This window comes from Onychostoma macrolepis, chromosome 20 (assembly GCF_012432095.1).
Source record: "Onychostoma macrolepis isolate SWU-2019 chromosome 20, ASM1243209v1, whole genome shotgun sequence".
Classification (NCBI taxonomy): domain Eukaryota; kingdom Metazoa; phylum Chordata; class Actinopteri; order Cypriniformes; family Cyprinidae; genus Onychostoma; species Onychostoma macrolepis.
Genome location: NC_081174.1, coordinates 8,980,440 through 9,003,616, shown reverse-complemented (window position 1 = coordinate 9,003,616; position 23,177 = coordinate 8,980,440). Strand labels below are relative to the sequence as shown.

General features: G+C 34.2%; 1 protein-coding gene and 1 long non-coding RNA gene across 2 annotated transcripts; one reads left to right on the top strand and one right to left on the bottom strand.

Annotated features, from left to right (window-relative positions):
• The first annotated feature begins 16,542 nt into the window (after nucleotides 1–16,542).
• LOC131527170 (uncharacterized) lies at nucleotides 16,543–21,940 on the top strand. Its single transcript, XR_009267608.1, has 4 exons — nucleotides 16,543–17,042; nucleotides 17,319–17,480; nucleotides 21,142–21,280; nucleotides 21,845–21,940. It is a non-coding gene; the product is annotated as an uncharacterized LOC131527170 (long non-coding RNA).
• On the bottom strand, nucleotides 19,002–21,956 carry zgc:153383 (uncharacterized protein LOC751751 homolog). The gene is made up of 5 exons (XM_058756055.1): nucleotides 21,742–21,956; nucleotides 20,963–21,145; nucleotides 20,760–20,826; nucleotides 19,825–19,922; nucleotides 19,002–19,736 (listed from the first exon to the last, which is right to left on the bottom strand). The coding sequence occupies exons 1-5, from the start codon at nucleotides 21,808–21,810 to the stop codon at nucleotides 19,533–19,535; spliced, it is 621 nt and encodes a 206-aa protein (XP_058612038.1). The 5' UTR covers nucleotides 21,811–21,956; the 3' UTR covers nucleotides 19,002–19,532.
• Nucleotides 21,957–23,177: the final 1,221 nt, after the last annotated feature.

Below are 23,177 nucleotides of genomic sequence, written 5' to 3'. Positions count from 1 at the left end.
ATTTTCATTTGTTCAACAAAAGTAGGCCTAATTGATTATAGTTTAACTATAGTGTGTAATTATATATTTTATTTTAAGTTAATATGTTTTTAATGCCCTAAATTGCAACTTGATCATTACAAATTGACATTATTTATTTATTTTTGTTTGTTTGTGTACCATAAATGCTTTTAAGTACATTTGGCAGCAGAATTTAACTATATTTCAAAGACAATTCAAGTAATTATTAAAATGTAAATATAAAGAAAATGTGCTATCAAAATTTTATATAAATTTAAAGTACTGTTTCATTTGCAGTTAACCTGAAGTGTTTTTCCAGTGCTCTAAAAACTTTGCAAAAACAAATATTGCCACGCTATAAACATTTTTATCTCTAAAAGTTTTTAAACTCTGATTAGAAAATTTAATTAACTGATTTAAAATTGATTACACATCAGTTTAGATATATAATTTGTGGTTGTTTTTCACACTGTGCATATTCTCAGTTTTACAAGGAGACCTTTGGACCTTTATAATCTTATCAAAGATAAAGTTAATAAAAACAAACTTTTATCTCTTAAATACATATTTATGAATCTGAGGTGAAATGTTCTTGACCCCAAACCTCTGAGGTACATGTTTGGCTGTCCTGCATTTCAGAAGGTGCTGATCACACGGTTGTGAATGTTATCTTATCTAATGTTATGTTTCGGAGAAAATGGTTCAAACCTATCTCAACTCACTTCCTTTAGGTTTTGGTATTTGATTCTTAGAATAATAGCTCATGCAGAGAAACAACATGCTTTAAGGCAAATAGATTTGGCAAAAAAAAAAAAGAAGCATTGGATGTGTATTTTTATTATTTTCAGCCCAGTAATAGAGCGGTATTTTTCTCATAGACAAAGGCAGAAAAGAAATGTACCAAAAGTATTTGAAGTGCAGAAATTGGTAAGAAACAGGGCCATTTCTAAAACACCTACCACGCTGAAATCCCCTTGTGACCCAATTCAGCTTTGGAGAGTTAAACTGTGGGAGTATGTCAGAGCTGTTTCCTGCTCTCTCACAGCCTTCCCACAGGTACCAGCGCAGATCGCGTTTTGCGATGGTGTCGATCTGGAGGTGTGTAAATACCAGAACACTCATAATGGTCACTGTCCAAAATAAAGCCACTATAAATAGAATGTGGGTGAAAATAGATAAATCAAAGATTAATGACATTTTTAACAATCAACCTGAAATCACCAAAAGAAAAGTCCCAGTCACCACTTCCCATTTTATTCATCTGTAATGAAAAGAGTGAATGAAGTCACTTCTGTTACAGCAAGAGATTTGTACACACAATATTGACTACACACTAAGATTTATAATTGGTGTTAAAGGAGTAGTTCACCCAAAAAGTAGGATTTGCTTAAAATTTATACTCATCCAAGATGTACTGTAGATTAGTTTGTTTCTTCGTCAAACAGAATGGAGAAATTTAGCATTACATCACTTGCTCACCAGTGGATCCTCTGCAGTGAATGGGTGCCGTCAGAATGAGAGTCCAAACAGCTGATAAAAACATCACAATAATCCACAAGTAATCCACACCACTCCAGTCCATCAGTTAACATCTCGAGAAGAGAAAACCTGCATGTTTGTAAGAAACACATCTGTACAGATGAAAAAAAGGGAAAAATGTTTTGTGTTTTGGGTGAAATATTCCTTTAAACATGCAAAGTTTTATAGGTTTTTTATTAGTTTTAATGCAAAAGTTTTGCGAGGGCTCTGCAGAATTGAGATTATGGCTTAAGGTGCTGCAAATTTAGTTGTCTACAGATATCACATTAGCTTGAAATTGGTTGAATACAGGCTTGAAAACCAAACCTCCTTTTTGATTTTCAAGGGATTTGTTTCTGCCATCCCATCAAAACACTGTAACTGACTTTGCTTCATTACATGATCTTGATTGCACCTATGAAATATGACAAATACTGTTATGCTTTGGTGGAGTCAAGTATGACGAAACATGTTCTTTTTCACTGAAAGTCATTACTGAGTGGACATGTCCTGACATGTTATGGATGTGACATGGCAACGCTTAGTAAAGCCACTGCGAGTGAATCACGAATATCCCAAAATTCCCCTCACATAGTCAACATGAAGTCATTATTGAAGCTCTGCATGCTGCTGGAATTTTGTTGACCGTACATGGATTGTGCCAAAAATAAATGTGTGGTCACTTCTTGTGTTCTATGGGAATTTTAAAAAGGGAATTTAGTGGGAATATATATATATATATATATATATATATATATATATATATACATTAATAATAATATTCTACAACAATATAAACAACATTAACAAATGCAAACATGGGAAAAATATCTTTTTAACTGTTAGAACTATTTCACATAATCAATTTTGACACAAATTATTGAAAATAATATTTACTGTATATCATTATTCATTAAAAAACAGCAAGCAACGTCAACTGAGCTCTGAAATTAATGTAAAGATTAGTTTGCAACATAACAATTTGATTTAGTAGTTTATTATATATATATACATTAATAATAATATTCTACAACAATATAAACAACATTAACAAATGCAAACATGGGAAAAATATCTTTTTAACTGTTAGAACACTTTAATAATATAAACACTTATATATAAACACTTTACCCTTCTCAATATAACACTGCAATATCTACCACTCATCCTACCAAAACCAACAGCACAACATGTATTATAAAAGTTAAATAAGGTGTCCAAATCATTTTAGCAAGGTGTAGTTAGTAAGTCTGTGAAGTGTAGTGAAGGACACTTAGAATGTTGAATAACATTCACTCTTTTACATTTCACCAGCTTCCCTTAAATAGTTACAGTTCCTCTTTTCTAAAGTCCCCTGAACTTTCCCTGTCATGTCTGGCCCAGGTGCGTGATAATGGGTATCCCAGAAAGCATGCAAGGCCGCTAAGCGCTTCAGCAAAAAACAATAATATTGCTGATACAGACCTACGAATTGATCACGAGTTTGTTTAACTCGGTGAAAGGTCTTTGGTGAAAGTACAAAGCTGCTTTCAGATGAGCAGCCATGCTGCTTCCCAGAGCAGTGAGAAGATATTGTGCTCCTGTCAAAGGGAGGAGATTGGCCTAGGACATGGAGTGGGGATTAACACATCTGTAATTGTTCAGCGGCTCAGGGGAATTCCCTCATGCATGTATCTATTTGCTTTTTATGGCCGAGGCGTATAATATAACATGAACCAAACCTCAGCGGGCAAATGCTTTTCTACTGGTGTCAACATCTGCTACTTCTGTTACACCTTCACACTGACGGCAAATTTGGATTTTGATGGTTTTTGTAGAGGGCCGACTCGAAAACATACTTCAAAAAGCAAAAAAGCCAACGCTTACAGCACGCTCTGCAAAATGTGTGAAAATGGGTATTTGAGTTATGGGAACGGGGCTTTTGGTTGATGCAGTGCACAATGTAGCAAAAGCATCTACCGCAAATCTTTGATGTGGATATGCACATTTTCCCCCAAGACATGAAACAAGACTCATCGCTTTATGTTCTACATGTGACAATATGTAAGAGGAACTGTGCCTCTCCAGGGGCTCTTTTTAAGGGTACCGATCTAGTGGCGTCAGCATTACACGCATGTACCACATTAGAGATAAGGGGAGTTCCTTTCTTTCCTTTTTTAATGGTAGCGGACTTCTTTTCAATAAAGTTTCCATAAAAAAAAAAAAAGTGGTGAATTCTCTGAATGAAACAACTGACTATTTTTACATGTACCCTTATGAGGCAGTTAAGGAAGTACTGCAATTAAGGTGAAGTGCATGTAAACAGATGCTGCCTATACTTCCATACTAGTATATGAAAAACAGTACAGCAAAAGAAGTCCGAATTCATAGTAGCAATAGGTGAAACATTCCTACTCCTTAAAGGGATAGTTCACCCCAAAATGAAAATTCTGTCATTAATTACTCACCCTCATGTCGTTCCAAACCCGTAGGACCTTCGTTTATCTTCCAAACACAAATTGAGATATTTTTGTTATGAAATCCGAGAGCTTACTGACCTTCTATAGAGAGCAATGCAACTGACACAATCAAGGCCCAGAAACGTAGTAAGGACATCAATAAAATAGTCCATGTGCCATCAGTGGTTCAACCTTAATTTTATGAAAGAAAACAAAAATAATGACTTTATTCAATTTCTTCTCTTCCATGTCAGTTTTCACTGTGCATTCATGAGAGTACCATGAATGAGTACCATGAAGTACAAAAATGAATGAAGGTCTTACAGGTTTGGAACAATTAATGACAGAAATGCCATTTTTGGGTGAACTATCCCTTGTGTGCATTTGTTGGACACTTTACTATCCCATGAGGCCAGGGGAGGTGATTTTGTGATGCAACAACATGACAGTACCTATTTTTTATGCACTTGGGATATCGCATTAAAAAAACGAAGTTGGATAAATTTCTTATCCGGTAAGAAAAAATGCACATAAACTATGATGGAAAGACTTTTACCGAAAGAAATTCCTTAATGCGCATCAAAAAAGACATGTGACTTGCAATGGGACAGCGTAAAACTAGACCAGCCGATGGGCCAAACTCACAGCATCTGAAATGCTAGTTTTGTCATTCTAAAATGCTTGACCAAAGTCTCGTCAAAGTGCTTTGTTATAATCAAAGCACTTTGATCTCCCAACTCCCAGATCTGCGTTCCCAAACAGCAGGCTCCGAAAATAAGATAATATGACCGTGTTTCGTCTGCGCGCTCTGAAGCACGTAATTCATTGTATACAAAAATTATTATATACAGTGCCTTCACCTACTGCAGCAAATTTTCTTTTTCTTTGTGATATTTAGCGCAAATGAATCAGGAAGCGATGATTTTGTTCTCTTCAACTTCAACTGGAAACGATGCGTTATTCGCAAATTTTTTATGCGATATTCCAATTTTGCACATAAGTTTAATTCGTAAATTTGGATGGAAACATAGCTTGTGACACAATTAGTATATCCAAATTTCTTACATGCAATCCATTTTTTAGACATACAGTCATGAGGTAAGTTTCAAATCGATGTAACCAGCTTCAGCAGATTTTTGAGTTTTCTCAACTTGTCGTTTTAAGTTTATACAACAAAAATTTGAGAATCTCCCACAAAAATAAGTTGAGCAAACTCAAAAATCTGCTGAAGCTGGTTGCCTTAAAATTTTAAGTTGGCTCAACTTTTTTTTTTTACAGTGTAGATGCAGCTAGAATGTGTGATTTATGCTAATTATTAACATGCCTTTTTACTATTTCTGACATATTATTTCCAAACATAGTGTGGCTAATCAACGTAAATAATTATTTTAGACATAATTATTAATATCTGGCCATTGCACATAAATAGTGTTTAAAAAATAGCATTTTAGAGCAAAAATATAAAATAAAATAAAAACTCACATCACTCTTATAGTTTTGATTAAAATACATAACATGTAGTCAGATGGTTGCATATGATCTAGCCACAAAACTTCAAATATTTCAACACACCCAAAGCTCAAATGATCCCGTACCACTCTCCATTGGAAATAGATGACTTCCGATGATGAAAAGGCAGCTTCAGAGCTTCAGAAGCAGCTTCACATTTACAGCTTTGCGTTACATGGTTTTATTGCTGGTTGGATACATTTGAATTGAGGTGTTTTAAATGTGTTGCTGACAAATTTGAAAGTAAGAAAGTCCAAAACCCTAGAAGTGAAGAACATTTAGTATTTGCGGCCTATTACAGGCTGATTTAACCAACCTGAGAATTTGGTCTGGTATAAACAAATATATTGCGGTATAAATGGCAGTAAAACAACCTCATGTCTTAGGGAATGATACAAATAATTATAGGTAGCAGGTACTGCAAGTTTGCTCATGTCTCAGTAATTCCTTCCTCTAATTATACTGGCAATAATCGGACTACTGGTGTACATGTAAACATTGCCATTGATAAACTACTACAAACAGAAGACTTGATCCAGCTGGCTTCAACTAAAGGCAAAGTGTGTAATTTCCACACCTTTTGCAAAACCAAACAGATTTGCAATAATAATGACTCGAAAACCCCCTGTCTGTCATTGGCCGTACAAACAGTTAGCCCCACCCCTAACTCACGCCATTGGTTAAGTAAATGTATCAGTGTTGGGCTGGTCAGAATGCTTAAACAAACACAATACTGTGATAGAGACAGTATTTATACTGTATAAATAATTGACTTTGAATTTTTCTGCATACTAAGGTGTGGCAAGAGGAACAATTTGTTTATCAAATAAATTACACACTTCACCTTTAAACATTGTGTTTAAACATGAAAGCAAAAACAAAGTCTTCCTGTTCTCATAAAGCTTGCATGCTGTGCTGGGCTGTTGAAAGCAAAAGGTTAGACAGGAAGAGGAAATGCTGGTATGAAGGGCTGGAACTTCGCTTAGTGCTGTACAAAATGTCCCTGAATTTCCCCAACTAACAGCCCTCTATGAATAAGCTCATTTATGTCTGGAGTGACCACACCAGTATTGTTAAACACAACTTAGTCAATAGAGAGGTTTTGATGAATGCATGAAGTCAACAGTTATGTAACAGAAGAACCCAAGATAAAAAACTCCTTACATCCTCAATTTATTTTCTTTTTGCAGTTATTGTTGTTCAGAATTCCTTCAGATAGTTCAAAAGTGAAAGGTGGGAGACCTATTTACACTTGCAATGACATGAATCCTGTGTGATTCCAAATTATGAATCAGGTCATTATACAACCAGAAGGGCCTTGATGAGGGCTACACATATCTTAAATTATATCTGTTGTACTCTGACATGCACATGATTGCGCATGATGCCTAAACCACAAACAAAAATACAGGACTGAAATATTTCATGGTTAGCCCAACTGAAAAATACCAGAAATCTCCCCAATATGTGTTCATTATCAAAGGAAGAACCCATTCCATTTTTTTTCTTTTGGCTTGCCTACTCACTCAAGCTTTGAGGTTTACACCCTCACCGTGAGGGCAGATGTGACCTCTTGCCTTTGAGGTTCTTGTTCATAGAGCAGGCAGCGCCTGGTGGGGACTTTCCAGAGCTCAGGGAGAAACAGCGTTTTATCTGCAGTGCTCTTTTTTTTCACAGCATGATACAAGTAGCCTTCACATATGCTTGTTTGGTGCCTTTAATACCCTTGCATGCAAAACTATATATGTGACCCTGGACCACAGTCATAAGGGTCAATTTTTTTGAAATTGAGATTTACACATCGTCTGAAAGCTGAATAAATATTAAAAATTGTTAGGATAGGACACTATTTGGCTGATATACAACTATTTGAAAATCTGGAATCTGAGGGTGCAAAAAATCTAAATATGGAGAAAATCACTTCTTAAGTGATAAGTTCTTAGCAATGCATATTACTAATCAAAAATTAAGTTTTGATATATTTACTGTATGAAATTTACAAAATATCTTCATGGAACATGATCTTTACTTAATATCCTTATGGTTTTTGGCATAAAAGAAAAATAAATCATTTTGACCCATACAATGTATTTTTGGCTCATGCTACTTATGACTGGTTTTGTGGTTCAGTGTCACATATAGATAGACAGATAAATCAACAGATAGATAGATTGATGCCAGAATCAATGCCTTGATTCTACATTTTCCTAAGAGATGAAGGTAGAAATGACTGTGCATGTTTGTAAATGTAGAAATTTTAAAAAGTTTGGCAATACAGTAAAGTCTAGTAATGATGAAATTGTAGAATTTGATCTGTTCTGGTTTTAGCAGCATTGCCATTTGCAGTAATGTTACAAATGACTGGGAAAAGTCTGTGGCTCTGGTGTGCTGAAAGAAGAGATCTGGGTTTTTGGGCAAAGCAGCAGGAAGGAGGATGGGTGGTGGAAATCCCCGTCAGAGCGTATCTGTGCAGGCCAATCGTGCTGTATTTGGAAGTCAGCTGCATTTTTGGACTAGCAAAGTTGTCTTTTGTTAAAACCAGTTTTTGTGGTTTCTCCTGTTTGGAATTTGGCAGATTCATTTTCAGTTGTTACAAACTGTCATTGTTTGCTTACACTGTATTATATATTTAAATATATCTTCATGTGCAACAAAGTAAATCCCATATAGCTATAATGACAGATTACACTTTACAATTAAGTTCAATTCATTAGTTAATGATTACGTAACATGAACTAATGATAGCTACATTTAAATGTAACCAAATAATCCTTTAGTAATCAGAATGATGGTCTTCATATAGTCTATACATGCATGATTTGAAGGGGTAGTGTAGGCCTGGAATAATATTATCAATAGGAAAAATTAGGCATGTAGCCTAAATGCTTGAATCCAACTTCAGTCAGATTCAAAAAGCAAGTTTACACACATTTTATGTCTTATGAACAGCTTTATCACTAAATATTTACTAAATATTCGCTAATATTTGCTTAAATATTCACCGTAGCTCCAGTGACATTATTGGGAATACATGTACTGCACATGTAAACTTGTGTAGATATGTGAATTGGATTGCAAAGTTTAGGGTTTGTATGAACAGAACTTCAGAATCTGAAAACACATTGGATTCATTCAGTCTGACGACATTTTAATTACAAAATATTCTTGTTTCATGTTTGTTCATAATACATTAACAAATGTTACTAATGCAATTGCATTAGTATATGTAGAAATGAATGTATTACAAAGTTTTTTTTTTTTTTTTTTTTAAAGGAGATGGCAACTTTGGTATCATTAAAGAAAGCTCAATAGTCATTTTGAATCACGTGCAGCTCATAAAACAATCATGCTATGATCTTGATTTCATTAAATCACTTTTACACATTTATGACTCTCTATGGACAGAAATGAATGCGTAGTGCAATAAAATGAATCATATATATAAAATTATCTGTAACTTCCCTTATAAAACAGCTTTTTTTTTTTTTTTTTTTTTGCAGGCTTCAAATATAGCTCACTCCAAAATGATTATGTCATATGAAAAATGTTGTGTTCAGCACACAGTCAATTTATTATGCAAGCATAGATTGTGAAATTAAATATTTCTTGTTGTTTAACTGCTCAGCATCTAGCTTAGCATACTGTTAGCCTGCTAGCTTAATCAATGTCATATTACATTTGATTATTTGGTAGGAACATGCAAATAATAAAATAAGAAACAATAAACTTTTATATATATCCATTAAATATATGAATAAGTACAGAAGGTAAAGTAGCCTAGTGCTAACATACTATAACAGAGAACTGATAGCATACCTTATAGGCCGCTACAGTTACAAACCACAATCCCCTAGGTCATAGTTTCCCAAACAAACTGCAGGGGGTTTGTGAGTTGATGAAAGGCTACCAATTATATTGAATGTAAAATTGCAATAAATAGGGAGCACTATAATTGTGATATAGTCTGATATGCTGGGTGTTTCAGAGAGAAGCGCGGCACTGTGTTGAATGAACACATGAGTGGCTCGTGATTTCAGGATCTCAGAATGGCTCTGCTGACAGTAAATGCAGCAAACTCCATCTCTGCTTGCACTGAGAGTTTTGGAATGCATTGTGTGCAAGGATCACTTTATTTACATTCACATTTACACAATTTCCAAGATCTCTGTGGACAGAAGTTTACAGCATTTCACCAATATGCCTCCAAAAAAATGCTTAAAGGCATAGTTCACCTAAAAGTGAAAATTTTGTCATTAATTACTCACCCTCATGTCGTTCCAAACCTGTAACACCTTTGTTTGCCTTCGGAATCCAATAAACAAAAAACACTTACTTTAAAAAATGTTCTATTTATGTTTACCTGCATGTTATGTGACCACCGAGCGACATCAGACATTGTGAATGTGTCATTTAACTATTGGAATAATAACTTGAAATCTCAGGGGTTACTGGAAGTAAATATTTTCCATCAAAAGTGTTCAGCTAACAATGATAATGTTTGGCTACCTCTGCCCAGGTCCTAGTGTGGACACGTTTGTGAGGGGGACCCGATTGTTCACGAACACCGACTGCTGCTTTATGCTTGTTTTTTTTTTTTAGCTAACTTTGGAGGCTCTGGTATCACAGCACTGGGACGTTGTTGGAGTGGGTCTTTTAAAAGCAGCATTTGGCATCACAACCGAATTGGACAACATCCAGACAGTTGTTGGACATCATTGTGGGATCAGGACAAGGATTTGAATAAAAGGAAGTTGCCCCTAATAATGCACAGAGGGCTAGTGACTGTGCAGAACTATTTTCAGCCTGGGAGTCTCTGCAGTGTACATTCATGTCTATTTTTTCCTGGTTTAAAAAAAAAAGCCCAGACTCACCCACTTTTCTGCAGCTGTCTGACGCAAAGCCACGGCGGAAAAGGTGAACAATCTCTGATGTGTGCAGAGTCTAGACGGATGTAACAAATAACACAGAATACCCCCGCTAGTTTAGAAACAAATCTTTGTGAAGGGTATAATCACAGAGGATGAGGGATGCGGTGTGACCTATTTTTGGAAGTCACTAGCTGTGGTATGATGCATTCAGGGCACCGAATACATGTATGTATAATGAAGTAAACCACAAGTGAAACTAGAAGCAACGGTTAAACATTTGAAGCACAAAAAGAGACTGGCAAGCATGGTAGAAAAAAGTATTGTTTTCCCACTGTAACAATACAGAGGTTCACAATAGCTGTTAGCCCAGATAAACACAGCCATCAAGTGTTGCTAAATACTATCATCTAGAGATTTGTGTAATCTGGGTTTTTCCACTAATTATAAACAATGACAGTTTACTTGAGCACATTTAAAATGATTGGTGCAAACTACTTACAGGCTACTGTGTGTAACTAACTAGAGGTTGACACACAACAGTCACTAATCAGAATCAGAATCAGAAATATAATCTTAACAGCAGGTTTGAAAAAGAAAGTGTTGTATTATTGAGACCATATGCTTAACCTCCCACCATTACACGCGTCTTTGCACCCATGTTGAATAGATACTTTTACATGTTCTACCTGAGATGTGGACATACTAATACATGTGGACATACTAATTCAATCACCGATGGATCCTCAGCAGTGAATGGGTACCGTCAGAATGAGAGTCCAAACAGCTGATAAAAACACCACAGCAATCCACAAGTAATCCACACCAGTCCAGTCCAGTCCATCAGTTAACATCTAGTGAAAAGCTGCATGTTTGTAATAGACAAATTCATCATTAAGATGTTTTCAACTTTAAACCATTGCTTCCAGCTAAAATACTCTATCCATAATATCGCTTTCTCCAGTGAAAAAGTCATCTTGTCTGAATCAGCAGAGAAATATGCACATATCAAGCAGTGTTTACAAGTGAAAACAGTCCAAAACAGTTGTAAACAAAAATGTTAGTGAATTATTAATGTTAAAAGTCAATGGGAAATGAACTTTTTCACTGGAAGTGTTAGTTTAATGGTTTAAAGTTAAAACACCTAATTGATGGATTTGTTTCTTACGTTTTTCTCAGGATGGCCAGGGTACATTTTCAGCAAATTTGTAATATTTAATATTAAAATAAACCTGCAACAGGCTACACAATTATTAGTGAATGCACAGCTTTCTGTGAATGAATGTTTGAAGTTGCAGATTGCCTTCAAAAAAAAAACAATTGTTAATCACAATTAATATTATTCTTAATTTGTGTATGTGTTTTACATAGGCTAGCTCATGTTTTTTTTGTCAGGATCATGTGCCTCAATCACATTTCTTCTTCATCATTCTCAATTATAATATATTAAAAGAAAGAAAGAAAGAAATATTTTACCCCAAAATAAAAATAGTTATCATCTATTAATGCATCATGTCATTCCAAAACCTTATTCTGACACCACACGGTTAACATTGCCATCTGCTGGCTCTTTTGAAGAACACATAAAATATAACTTTATCCTCAGTGTCTTAACTATGAGGTCCTATCTGTTATCTTTAGCAGAAAAATAAATCTGTTTCTTTTCCATATAAGACCCTTTTTCTGTTAGTAAACATTGAGACGTTTTTCTGTGGGCGGAGCTCAGGTGGAGGCAGAAAGATTCTGACCGCTTCACTAACGCTAGCTTTGAAGTTTGTTAGCTTGTTGTTTTAAAAATTAGTGGAGAAAATCAGATTTTACCTGCATATGTAAGATCACTCACTGTGTAGGACCGTGACTGTTATTTAATAAGTTAACTTGGCCGACCTGTACTCTCAAAGGATGGACGATCTGACAGGATTACCTCCGGTTGAGTGACTCACCCCTGTGTCTATCATGAAGATGTGTGTGTGTGTGTGTGTGTGTGTGTATATATATATATATATATATATACATATAAATTTCAGCAGGCAGTTATTTTTACAGCTACATGAGAGTGAACTGGGCCAAAATACAAGAAGTTAAACATTCAATGTGATGGATATATTATTTGAAGATGTATGTATCATTTTATGGCCAAATAGTTATTTTAAAGTATATACATGATGTAAGTTAAGTTTACATACAGTACATTTAAAGTAAAATGTGAACATTTTCTAGAAATAAAAATTGCAGAAACTAATTTTGAACCTTCTGTGTTTGATTATTCTTTCTTACCAAGTTCTTAGAAATTCCAGCCACTATCAATCACAACTATGTACATTACATATAAATCGTCAGTTTGTTGTTTTACACACATGTACCCAGACATAGAAATATTTAGACACGTAACAAACCATAATCCATAACAACAAAAGACAATATTTTATTGAACCTCTTCTGATAAGAAGTGTGCGCTGCAAACGCGAGCATTTTTGACGATCGTTTCTGTCCTGTCCGCTCGTTTTATCGCGTTTAACCGCAGCTGTCGTCGGTTTTTTTGTCTGGTAGAGGCAGCAGATATGCGATAAAACGCGATTCTGGCACCCAACATCACAAGATGATATTTTAAGGTCCTTATGTAGCCGAATCTGCGCTGGTTTGAATGGGCCTCCAGTTCTCCCTTTGTTTTGCCTCCAGCTAGCGCTGTGACGTAATTGTTACGTCGGCACAAAAAAGGTCTTCAGCCAATCAGCTGAAAAGAATCTGGTTGTCATGACAACAAATTGGCGCTTTCTGCTGCCTTCTGTTGTCTTTTGAAAACATTGCGTTTTCGATTATATCATGATCTCAGTTTGTTGAAAAGTGCAGGTTTTGTCCACTCCATATGTCTTGTAGCCACATAAACATCATGAGGAAAATCCACATCTTACATATAAGATATGAAATTTTGTGCCAATAAGGTGAGATATTGTGAAAATGCACTTTCATTTTTGATGTTAGAAACTGTTGTATGTTGCAGACTTAATAAAACCAGCAATGATGATTTTGAGTAGGTTGTACACTTAATATGTCCCAAAATTAATAAGATATATATTTTTTGTGTGTTTTAAAAAACAAACCGCAACCTTTGGATGGACGTGGAGGCTGGAAACTGTCCTGAATCTTTCATGGGATGATTTTCAGTTTCAGGTCAGAAAAACAACCTATTTTTAGGTTGTTAACAGAACTTATAATTTACACTATTGTTCTTTTTTTTTTCTTTCTTTTTTTTGTATTGAAACAACAAACTCCACCATTGGAGGAAATCGGCCTGAATAGTTTTTGGGATGAGACTGACTTTTAAGGTAGGAAGAAGAAGTAATTTTGGGGTGTTAGTAGAACAGTAATTAACACTATTGTGTGTGTGTGTTTTTTTTTTGTCTTGAAACAACAAACTGCATCATTTGAATGAAGGTGAAAATCGGCCTGAATCTTTGGGATTAACACAGTTGTTCTTTTTATTTGTACAAACTGCACCATTGGAGGAAACTGTCCTGAATCTTTCTTGGGATGGTTTTCAGTTTCAGGTAAGAAAAACTACCAATTTTTTGGTTGTTAACGAAACTCATAATTAACACTATTGTTCATTTATTTTGTATTGAAACAACAAACTGCACCACTGGAGGAAATTGGCCTGAATCGCCCTTGGAATGATTTTCAGTTTTAAGGTAGGAAATCCCACCAATTTAAGGTTGTTAGTAGAACACATAATTAACAGTATTGTTTTTATTTATTTTCTTCTTCCTCATATTGAAATAACAAACTGCAACATCTGAATGACAGTGTAAATCTTTCAGGGATGAATTTCAGTTTCAGGTAAGAAAAACTGCCTATTTTTAAGTTGTTAAGAGAACTCATAATTAACACTATTCTTTTTCTATTGTATTGAAACAACAAACTACACCATTGGAGGAAACTGACCTGAATAATTTTTTGGATGATTTTCAACTTCAGGTAAGAAAAACGTCCTATTTTTAGGTTGTTAAGAGAACTCATAATTAATGATATTGCTCTTTTTTTGCATTGAAACAGCAACTGCACCATTGAAGGAAATCGGCCTGAATTGTTCTTTAGATGATTTTCAGTTTCAGGTAGAAAGAAGTACCAATTTTTGGTTGTTAATAGGTTTATATCAGAAAGTCTGAAATTTGAATTGCTAAATTATATAATATCAAGGACAGAGGTGGGTTGCGGGTACTTATTTTTTAATTTATTTTTATTTTTTATAATTATCATTGAAACTGATTATTTTGCTAAAATGTTCAGTGGACATTTAAATCTGCAGTGAGGTACATTCATGATTGAGGATCAAAGCCAGTGTCTTGCTTTTTCTTCTTCTTTTTTTTTGCAAAATAGAACTACCTAAAACTTTATAATACACCATCTGTGATGATAATTTGTCATTTGTTTTGTGTTTACGTAACAGAAGTATTGTTGTTTACATGTAAGATTGATTATACTCCGCTCTTTCTGTCACCAGACGGTTAACATTGCCATCTGCTGGCTCTTTTGAGGAACACATTTGTCCCATTAAATGTCCTCAGTGTCTAACTGTTGTATCTGGTATCGTTAACAGAAAAAGAAATCTGTTTCTTTACCATTTCAAGTTTATTTCCTGTATACTCTCAATGTAGAACATCTTTCAGCCAATCAGCTGAAAAGAATCTGGTTGTCATGACAACAAATTGGCGCTTTCTGCTGCCTTCTGTTGTCTTTTGAAAACATTGCGTTTTCGATTATATCATGATCTCAGTTTGTTGAAAAGTGCAGGTTTTGTCCACTCCATATGTCTTGTAGCCACATAAACATCATGAGGAAAATCCACATCTTACATATAAGATATGAAATTTTGTGCCAATAAGGTGAGATATTGTGAAAATGCACTTTCATTTTTGATGTTAGAAACTGTTGTATGTTGCAGACTTAATAAAACCAGCAATGATGATTTTGAGTAGGTTGTACACTTAATATGACCCAAAATTAATAAGATATATATTTTTTTGTGTGTTTTAAAAAAAAACCCTCGACCTTTTGGATGAACGTGGAGGCTGGAAATCAACCTGAATCTTTGGGATGATTTTCAATTTCAGGTCAGAAAAACTACCGATTTTTAGGTTGTTAACAGAACTCATAATTAACACTATTCTTCGTTTTTGTATTGAAACAACAAACTGCACCATTGGAGGAAACTGACCTGAATAGTTTTTGGGATGAGACTGACTTTTAAGGTAGGAAGAAGAAGTAATTTTGTGGTGTTAGTAGAACAGTAACTACCTATTTTTTGATTGTTAGTAGAACTCATAATTAACACAGTTGTTCTTTTTATTTGTACAAACTGCACCATTGGAGGAAACTGTCCTGAATCTTTCTTGGGATGATTTTCAGTTTCAGGTAAGAAAAACTACCTATTTTTTGGTTGTTAACGGAACTCATAATTAACACTATTGTTCATTTTATTTGTATTGAAACAACAAACTGCACCACTGGAGGAAATTGGTCTGAATCACCCTTGGAATGATTTTCAGTTTTAAGGTAGGAAATCCCACCAATTTTAGGTTGTTATTAGAACACTATTGTATTGAAACAACAAACTGCACAATTGGAGAAAACTGCCCTGAATAATTTTTTTTTTTTTCAATTGATTTTCAATTTCAGGTAAGAATAAGTACCTACTTTCAAGTTTTCAGCAGAACACATAATTAACAGTATTATTTTTTAAATTTATTTATTTTTCCCTATATTGAAATAACAAACCGAAACATTTGAATGACAGTGGAAATCGACCTGAATCTTTCATGGGATGATTTTTAGTTTCAGGTAAGAAAAACTACCTATTTTTAGGTTGTTAAAAGAACTTATAATTAACACAGTTCATTTTATTTGCATTGAAACAACAAACTGCAACATTTGAATGAAGACGGGAATCTGCCTGAATCTTTGGGATGATTTTAAACTTCAGGTAAGAAAAACTACCTATTTTTAGGTTGTTAAGAGAACTCATAATTAACACTATTGTTCTTTTTCTATTGTATTGAAACCACAAACTGCACCATTGGAGGAAACTGACCTGAATCATTTTTTTAATGATTTTCAACTTCAGGTAAGAAAAATGACCTATTTTTAGTAGAACTCATAATTAACACTATTGTTCTTTTTTTGCATTGAAACAACAAACTGCACCATTGAGGAAATCGGCCTGAATTGTTCTTTAGATGATTTTCAATTTCAGGTAAAAAGAAGTACCAATTTTTGGTTGTTAATAGGTTTATATGAGAAAGTCTGAAATTTGAATTATCGCTAAAATGTTAAGAGATCTCATAATTAACACTATTGTTCACTTCTTTTTGTATTGAAACAACAAACTGCACCATTGGAGGAAACCAGCCTGAATCATTTTTTTTTGGATGGTTTTCAATTTCAGGTAAGAATAAGTACCTACTTTTAGGTTGTTAGTAGAACACAGAATTAACTCTGTTATTTTTATTTATCTTTTCCCCCCGAAAATAACAAACTGCAGCATTTGAATGACCTGAATCTTTCATGGGATGATTTTCAGTCTCAGGTAATAAAAACAACCTATTTTTAGGTTGTTAAGAGAACTCATAATTAACACTATTGTTCTTTTCTATTGTATTGAAACAACAAACTTCACCATTGGAGGAAACTGGCTTGAACTATTTTTCAATTTGAGGTAAGAAAAATGAAGTATTTTTAGTAGAACTCATAATTAATGCTATTGTTCTTTTTTGTACTGAAACGACAAACTGCATAGTTGGAGAAAATCATCCTAAGAACGATTCAGGCTGATTTCCTCCAACTATGCAGTTTGTCGTTTCAGTACAAAAAAGAAAAATAGTAGGTTGAAAAAGAAAAACCAATTGTAGGTTGTTAATAGAACTCATGATTAACACTATTGATTGTTTGTTTTTTGTATTGAAACAACAAACTGCAACATTTGAATCTGAAGTGGAAATCAGCCTCAGTTTCAGGTAAGAAAAACGACCTATTTTTAGGTTGCTAGTAGAACTCATAATTAACGCAGTTGTTCTTTTTATTTGAATTGAAACAACAAATTGCACCACCGGAGGAAACCGGCCTGATTCGTTCATAGGATGATTTTCAGTTTCAGGTAGGAGGAAGTACCAATTTTAGGTTGTTAGTAGAACTCATGATTAACACTACTGATCTTTTTTTTTTTTTGTATTGAAACAACAAACTTTGATTTTCAGTTTCTGGTGAGAAAAAGTACCTATTTTAGATTGTTAACGGAACTCACAATTAACACTATTTTCCTTTTGCAATTGATACATTTCAACAACAAATTGCAACATTTGGTGGGAGCTGTAAAGTTGGAAGGAGGCTTGAATGGGATGATTATCAATTTCTCAAGTCATAAAATAACATCTTACATTTTAGACTTCACAAGATGCAATGAAGTGAAGTGACGTGAAGGCCAAGTCTGGCAACCCAAACTCAGAATTTATTCTCTGCATTTAACTAAGAAAAATGACTGGCCTCCAAAAAAAAAATGTATTTCTTGTTATGCCATATTACTACCAAATATTGGATTGAGCTCTTTTTATAAACTTGTTTTCTTTCATTTAGCACAGTTTCTGAGTGAATGTTGACACAATTATCCACAAATAATGTATTTTTCACTTAAAAACACAGACCAGTCTGTTCCAAAAAGAAATACAAAACTCGTGCTGAAAAAGACTTGAATCCAAGATTTGGTGGTAATATAGCATGAGAGACAACAAGAGATTTACATTTCATAAATAAAGGTTGTGTGACCAAATAAAAATATGAAAATTTATTCAAAATCGTCCGTTCGTTATTAGCCATTTTATTGCCAAATGACATGCCTTGTGTGCTTGCAAAGTGATTTTTTTTGCAATATACTGTAAATGAACTTAATGGAGTTCATGCTAATTTGGATCATGTCGTAATGAATGTCTGAATGAAAGCAGACTTACTCCGATGAGCAGGGTTACGCTGAGGACATGCTCAACTGGCCTTCAGTACCACACAGACATTGAGACCTTTGTTGCCCAAGACAAAACCGTATCTATCAGTGAGAGAGCACAGCTCTGCCCACACAACACATACAAACCCATCCAACCGACAGGCTTCAGAGAGCTTAAAGAGTGAAATTCAAGCGCTTTCCCAACAATTTCAAGCTCTTAGTGATTTTCAAGGGTGGGGAAGCTGTTATAATAAAATATAACATTTATAAACTTACAAAAAGTCAGAAAAACAGCTCAAAAGCTTCAGCAGCAAAAAAAATCAAAAACAAAAAAATCAACAACTACATTTCCATGACAATCCAAAAAAGGAACAAATCGAGAAAAAGATGTCAAAGTCACTCTCTCAACAGCTTAACTAGTTTTCTGTAATGTAATTCCAGTGTAGTATAACACAAAAGTATAGTGATACATTTGTACTTAAAATATACTTAGTTAACTAAACCAACATTTTCATTACTTGAAATAAATAAACTGAAATAAAATATAATATTAAAAACTTGTCAGTCGATCACCTGCAGAACTTTCCACTTTCATTTTTTTATGATTGGCTCTCACACTAATTTACCCTATTTAGTAAATTGGGCCCATAATATCTCAATAATACTAAAATAACACTACTAATAAACACTAAAACATTTAAGTCACATACTGTAGTATTTTATTCATGTTAAACACAAAATGGTAAAAAAAATTTAATTTCTTTTTAAAAAACATTTAATGATTCAGTACAAACAATGACAAGACAAATATCAAGCATTACCAGTATATTAAATACAAACTGAAAATTCAGTGTGAGGTATGTGTCTCTGTATTGATGCAAGTGCATCAAATCCTTCATAACACTAATAATAATTCATACATTACATACTGTACAGAGTCAATTAAAAACATAGAAATGTTCAGTGTAATCATGTTAGTGTAGTTTCATTTCTAGAAGAATTCATTTTTGGTCTGAGGCTAAAGAATTGGCTCATCTCATTAGCACCATGATCAGTATATATAGTTTCACTGGCCCAGGATCAGTGCATTAAGGCAGTCAAAGACACAAGTTAATATTCAAAATAAGATCCTGATTATGTCTCTGTGGTAATAAGTGCTTTAAAGAATAGAGGATAATGTTTAAACCACAGTTAGTTGACAAACTATACTTGTAATTAAGTGCTAGTAACAAGAGCAGGTATGTGAACTGTGTTGGGTGCAAAAGAAGGGTGAAGGTCCAGCTCATTGGTCACCTGTACTTGAGTACTGTTAGCGTCGGGCTGATTGGTCTTTGGATCCTCATCTTCATAATTCTGCTGCTCTTCAAACAGGTGCTCTGCCTCTTCAGAGAGCCGTGTATCTTTATCTCTTTCTTCTTTCTGTGAAAAAACAACAACAAAAACATTATAATATGACAATTCTGATTTTTAGATATTCCGATTATACTAAGATAAAGGACTGCCGTACCTCCCTCTTTGACCGGCTGTATTCATCTATGGCATACTGGTATTTAGCTGAGGTGATGCCAAAAAGCGATGCCATTCGCTCACCGAGGTAGTCACAAGCTGAAAGATGGGACAGGCAGAATTTGAATATGAATATTTATGTGGCGTAATAAAGGGTGAGAAATAAGTACTTGTACATTTTTGCTTTAATTCTTAATGGATGTTTGTGTATGTATTCATATACAGAGTCATTAAAAAAAAAAAAAAACTGTCTTTTTAGGGTGCTTAGTGAATCTCTGGAGTCGCAGGATTTCAAATGATTAAAGAAAATCTCATGATGTGGTGCCTAAACTAGACAGAACACAAAAAATAATCGTATATTTAAAATGAAAATGTTCCTGCTGTTTTGCCTATTTGAATATTAATCACCAAAACCAACACGTCATAATCATTTAAGATCATCCACAATGGCCCGAGGAGGATTTCACTGCTAATTGCGCAGACACAAACATAAATATGAAAAAAAAAAAAATTAATCCCCAGGCATGATTATGCACATTTCTGTCATTATGCCTGTGCACAGAATATGATTTTTAAGTTTTCTCCAAAAAGAAAAGCTAAGATTGTTCATTTTGCAGAAGCTGGAGTGATGTTACGGTGGAGATAAAATATTGTGGATAGGTGATAAAAAAATTAAGTATATAATGTATTTGTATAGTGATATGTACTAAATTAAAAAAAGAAAAAGAAAGAATATATATACACACACATGTAATTGTAGATAGGTAGTAAAAACTTTTTTATTCATAAAGTCAAAAGGTTTGACAAAAAAACAAATGTTTGCACAATTTAAAACTGACATTCAAATGTATTTGGAAATAATATTTAAAAGTGTTTTTTGTTGTTGTTTTTTTTTTACCCTGATATGTATGGTTTTTGGTTTTGTATCAGGCTTACCAGATATAGTGGATGTAGCTGCTCTCCACATCTGAAACCAGACATATGGGCCCCAAGTCAGCTTGGACTTAAAAAAAAAGAGAGAAAATAAGTTATATTCAACTCTTATTCTGATGTTTTCATTGTATAGAACATTACAGGTTTGGAATGACAGAATGGGTGAACTGAAGGATCCTTCAGGGCATTTGTTCAAACACACATACTGTGTCTATGGAGGACAGAAGGTCTTTCTTTGGGTTCTGTGTTTTGTCTTCCTCCTCCTCATCTGTGCTGTATTCTTCCATGGTCTCCCCGCTGGAGAAATGAATAATGCGGCGTGGGGTCTTCTCTTTTCTGTCCAGATCACCAAGCTCCACACACTCATATTCCTTCTCTTTTCCAGAGCTCTGTCCACAGGCACACAGCAGATATATTACAAACAAGTTGGTTATGCACAATATGATTGACTTTTAAACTGGAATGAGGGAAGAAAATTGGCCTAGTGCCCTTAAACCACAACCAAAGTTTTCCACAATACCACAGTAAGTATTGCATCTAAATCATAATAAATGTATATGGGTCTGCTTTAAAAAATATGTATTGCTTCAAACCATTCTGACATTTTCAATTCTTTGTTTAACGTCTATTACCACATTATCTTTCCCCTGTAGTAATATAGTAACTTTTGGGTGGAACAGACCTACAGTAGATATAATCTGACCGGTTTAGGTTTATATGTAAATATGTAACAAACAATTAGTATATTAAAAACTAAGAAGTTTAGTATTATTTTAATTTGTTTTTAGCATTATGTTAGAGGTGACCATGGTTTAATTCCTGGCACAATGTGAATGCTTAAATTAAATCCAAAATGATAACAGTGCAATAAAACTGCAAACTTTCATTATAATTTATTGGGTTTTAAAATAAATGTAAACATGTATCCGAATTATTCAGACGTGTAATGTTACGCATGATTTAAATTGTCAAATATATAATTTACCTTGTCAGAGTCCATATCATGAGTGACAGTTATACTGACGCTGGATAGATAAAGCGGTATTTCTGCCATCGCTATTGTGTACAAACTCCGCTTTCCACTGCAGCAGCATCAACCCAAGGTCCAGGCGGAGACATTTGTTCATGCCACCGCACAACAGCAGCCTCCAGGCGGAGCCAACGGGAAATTACTATATTTGCGCCACCTAACGTTCTGGGGTGTAATTAATTTTTACTTGCAACAATTTGCCTTATTTATTTCTAATGTGTGTGTGTCTGGGCCATTCTACAGAATTGGTGCAAAGTCAGAGTTGGAAAAATCTTGACAAAAATGTATTTTTCCATAAATGTTGTGTGTATGCAAATTGTATAATATGAATAATAAAAGTTACTCATTTCTAGTAATTGTCCAGTTAAGTCTCATACTGAATTTTCAGAAAGTTTTGGAATTTGTCCTCTCCCCAAATTTGTCACTACCAAAACACAGTAATATATAATTTAATAAGAAGGGTTATATTGACCTGTTAAGATTTTGCTAACATCTCCCTTGTAAATGTATATATATTTTTTTGCTGTTTTATTAAAAGGTTTTCAGAGATACATCAATAACAATTACAACTTTAACAATATTTCATTTGAGAGTTGTTGTATTTTGAATCAAATTTTTTTTTTTTGTAAAAGGCAAAAAGTTGATCATACTGATTTCTAAGTTAAGGATTCATTGGTTTGAATAGACATTGAACCAAAAACTTCGTAATATCATAAAACATACCATGTTTCGGTAGTGACTGCACATTTTCGGTTGTGACAGAAATGTTTTGGTAGCGACCACATCTCATTACATAATTTTAACTCGCATACTAATTAAAATATACTAAAATTTAGTTTATTCCCCCAAATAAAGAATTATGTGTTCTCTTTTGTCACTACTGAAACAATGATGGCATGTTTCGGTCATGACTGTTACTGTGGTGACAATTTTAGATGCTTTTTGGCCCAGCTCAAAGATGCTAACCAGCACATGGTTACCTAGCACAGTTCTGAACAGTTGTATGCACATAAAAACTACATTTTATGGAATAACAGCCAAAAAACAATGATGTCACAACCGAAACTTCACCAAATGTTTCGGTTGTGACTGTTTCAGTAGTGACAATTTTAGATACTGTTGAACCTAGCTCAAAGATGCTAATCAGCACATGGTTAGCTAGCCCAGTTCTGAACAGTGGTACACATGAAAACTAAATGTTATGCAATAACACCCAAAAAAGTGTGCTTAATTGCAGAAAAAAAAAGGTGTTTGGAAGTGGCATTCCTTAAAGTTACAGATTTTCAGATTTTTGAACACTATCTCAAAATGATGGGACCAATCTATGTAGTTAAAATCAGTCTCAGCCAATGGACTAAAATGTGGACACTTTTTCGATTGTGACATGAAAA

Coding starts and splice junctions, on each gene's coding strand:
- zgc:153383 (XM_058756055.1), bottom strand. CDS start 21,810: ATGGCAGAAATACCGCTTTATCTATCCAGCGTCAGTATAACTGTCACT. Junction 21,146..21,741: donor ATGATATGGACTCTGACAAG/GTAAATTATATA, acceptor GCCTGTGGACAG/AGCTCTGGAAAAGAGAAGGA. Junction 19,737..19,824: donor ACAGCCGGTCAAAGAGGGAG/GTACGGCAGTCC, acceptor GTTTTTTCACAG/AAAGAAGAAAGAGATAAAGA.